Source organism: Kryptolebias marmoratus, linkage group LG12 (assembly GCF_001649575.2).
Source record: "Kryptolebias marmoratus isolate JLee-2015 linkage group LG12, ASM164957v2, whole genome shotgun sequence".
Lineage (NCBI taxonomy): Eukaryota > Metazoa > Chordata > Actinopteri > Cyprinodontiformes > Rivulidae > Kryptolebias > Kryptolebias marmoratus.
In genome coordinates, this window is record NC_051441.1 from 550,137 (window position 1) to 552,485 (window position 2,349).

General features: G+C 59.1%; 1 protein-coding gene across 1 annotated transcript in view; it reads right to left on the reverse strand.

Moving 5' to 3' along the window:
• zgc:158376 (uncharacterized protein LOC100101643 homolog) overlaps positions 1-2,349 on the reverse strand; it is a 9,542-nt gene that overhangs the window by 4,396 nt on the left and 2,797 nt on the right. Inside the window, exons 2-5 of the mRNA XM_017440948.2 lie at positions 2,108-2,194; positions 1,840-2,013; positions 1,726-1,758; positions 137-1,362 (exon numbers count right to left, since the gene is read on the reverse strand). Coding sequence (XP_017296437.2) covers positions 137-1,362; positions 1,726-1,758; positions 1,840-2,013; positions 2,108-2,194 — 1,520 coding nt within the window. The remainder of the gene's footprint in view (positions 1-136; positions 1,363-1,725; positions 1,759-1,839; positions 2,014-2,107; positions 2,195-2,349) is intronic.

Here is a 2,349-nt window from a genome sequence, read left to right on the forward strand (position 1 = left end):
CTCCCCCTCCTCCCCCCGTCTTATTTACTTCCTCCTCACCCCCCCCACCTTCCTGCTCTACGTCCTCTCTGCTTCCATCCCTTCCTGATTCTCCCAGTCCTGAAGCCCCGCCCCCCCGCGCGTGCACGTGACTGACCAGCGGCTCCAGGTGCGACACACCCTCATGCAGACGCACAGCTCCCGTTGGCTCAGGTAGGTGAAGACTCGCAGCCACACGTCGCGGGTCATGATGTGGGCGGAGCCACAGTCCAGGGGCAGGCAGCTGGGCTCGGGGCAGGTGGGAGGGGGCCGGACCAGGTGTCTCTCCATCTGAATGGGCCGGGGGGGCGAGGGCACGGCCGGCGGGCTGCGCTTCATCATGTAAGAGCGCGGGGCGAGGCGGGACGGCTGAGAGCAGGGAGACGCCGCCATGGCTGACATCATGAGGCCGCTGCCCGCCCCCCCTCCCCCGTTGGAGGTGGGGAGGGAGGAGGAGGAGGAGGAGACGCTGTTCCTCGATGTCTGGTTCTTGTTGTTACGGATCTTGTTGATGCGGCCCCCGCCACCTTTGGCCCCGCCTCCTCCGCTGTGCCTGTGATTGGTCAGTGCTCCGCTGGCGTTCTCCTTCTCCCCTCCCCCCGTCCCTCCCCGAGTCCGTCCGTTGCGCGCCTCCTGCCCATTGCTGCGCTGCTTCCCCGTGAAGCCGTCGTGCTGTGAGGACGGGGGCATCTGATTGGAGGAGAGGGGAGAGGGCGGGGGCAGGGAGAAGGAGTTTTTCCTGGTCCTGTCTGAGGTGGGCGTGTCCTCCTCCTCTGTGTCCATCACACCTCCTTTCCGTCCTCGAGAGGGCGCATCTCCGCCCCCTCGCCGCCGAGCTTTGTCGCCACCTCCCCCCACCTGCTCCTCCTCCCTTTCCTCCTCCCCCCTCCCCCCCTCGCCCTCCGACTCCTCGCTGGCGCTGAAGCCCAGCTCGGCCAGCCGCCGCGCCCTCTCCCGCTCGCTGCGGCTGCGCTCCCTGTCCACCCGGCTGCCGCTGCTGTTACCGTAGACAACAGGAGGGGGAGGAGCAGGGGAGGAGGACGAAGGCGAGGACCCTCCACCCTGCTCCCCCCTGAGCGAGTCGTCGGAGTCGGACTCCGAGTCGGACTCTGAGCTGGAGGAAGAGGAGGAGGAGGACAGCTCGGGCCGGCGCAGACACATCCTCTTAAACCTCTCCAGTTTCTCTCTGTGGTGGGAGCGCTGGTCCACGCTTGACGCCAATCCTCCACTGACTCCGCCCACAGACTGAGAGGAAGAGGAGGAAGAGGCGGAGCCCTGCTGTCCTGCAGCCACTCCTCCAGAAGACGACATGGGGCCGTTCGACTCCGACTCCTGTTTGGGTTTCTGACGAAGGAAGAAGAAAAGATTCGGGATTAAAACCAAAACATTTATTTTATGACTGCTTTATAAGAGCATCATTACTATTTATTACTGCTTATTACTGTTTATTACTGTTTATTACTGCTTATTAATGCATCATTACTGTTTATTACTGCTTATTGCAGCAGTGTAGTAAAACAGCATTAATACTGTAGTATTATAACTGTGGTACCTGACTGAAGTACTTTTACCCTCCTGTAAATCAGCTGATATTTACACGGAGGAATGTTTTCTGCTCATGACTCCTCGATGTCTCGTCACTGAAACGTCCAACGCGAGGACTCATGGAGCGTAAAGAAATAAACTGATGAAGAGGCGTATTCGTACCTTTTTGAGGCGTTTCTCGTGTGGACCTTTAATCTGGAGAAGAAGAAGAAGAGTTAAACTGGAACCCAATCGGATCGGGACCGATGTGCCGGCCTGCAGCCAGACTGAGCCCACCTTCTTCTTGGCCCCGCTGTCCGGAGGCTGCTCCTTCTCCTTCTTCTTCTTGTGACCTCCTGCCTCCTCCAGGGAGGGAGGGGCTTTCTTTTTAGGGGGCGGGTCTTCTATGAGCTTCCAGCGGCCCTCCTCTCCGTTATCCAGCTTCCGTTTCCCCGAGCCATCCGTCTGGTCCTGGACACAAACATGAGCAGGTCTCAGTCCCTCAGACTGGAGTCCTGTGGACCCTGTGGACCCTGTGGACACCCTGTCCCCGTCGGACCCTCACCTTGCTGGTTTTTCCCTCCTTGTGGCACTTCGGACACTCCCAGCAGTTTGGGATTTCATCGTTGATGATTCCTTCAGCTTTGCCCATCTGAGGAGAAACAGGAGATTCTTAACCATTGAGACTGACCTGAGACTGACCTGAGACTGACCTGAGACTGACCTGAGACTGACCTGAGACCAGCTGAGACTGACCTGAGACTGACCTGAGACTGACCTGAGACTGACCTGAGACTGACCTGAGAC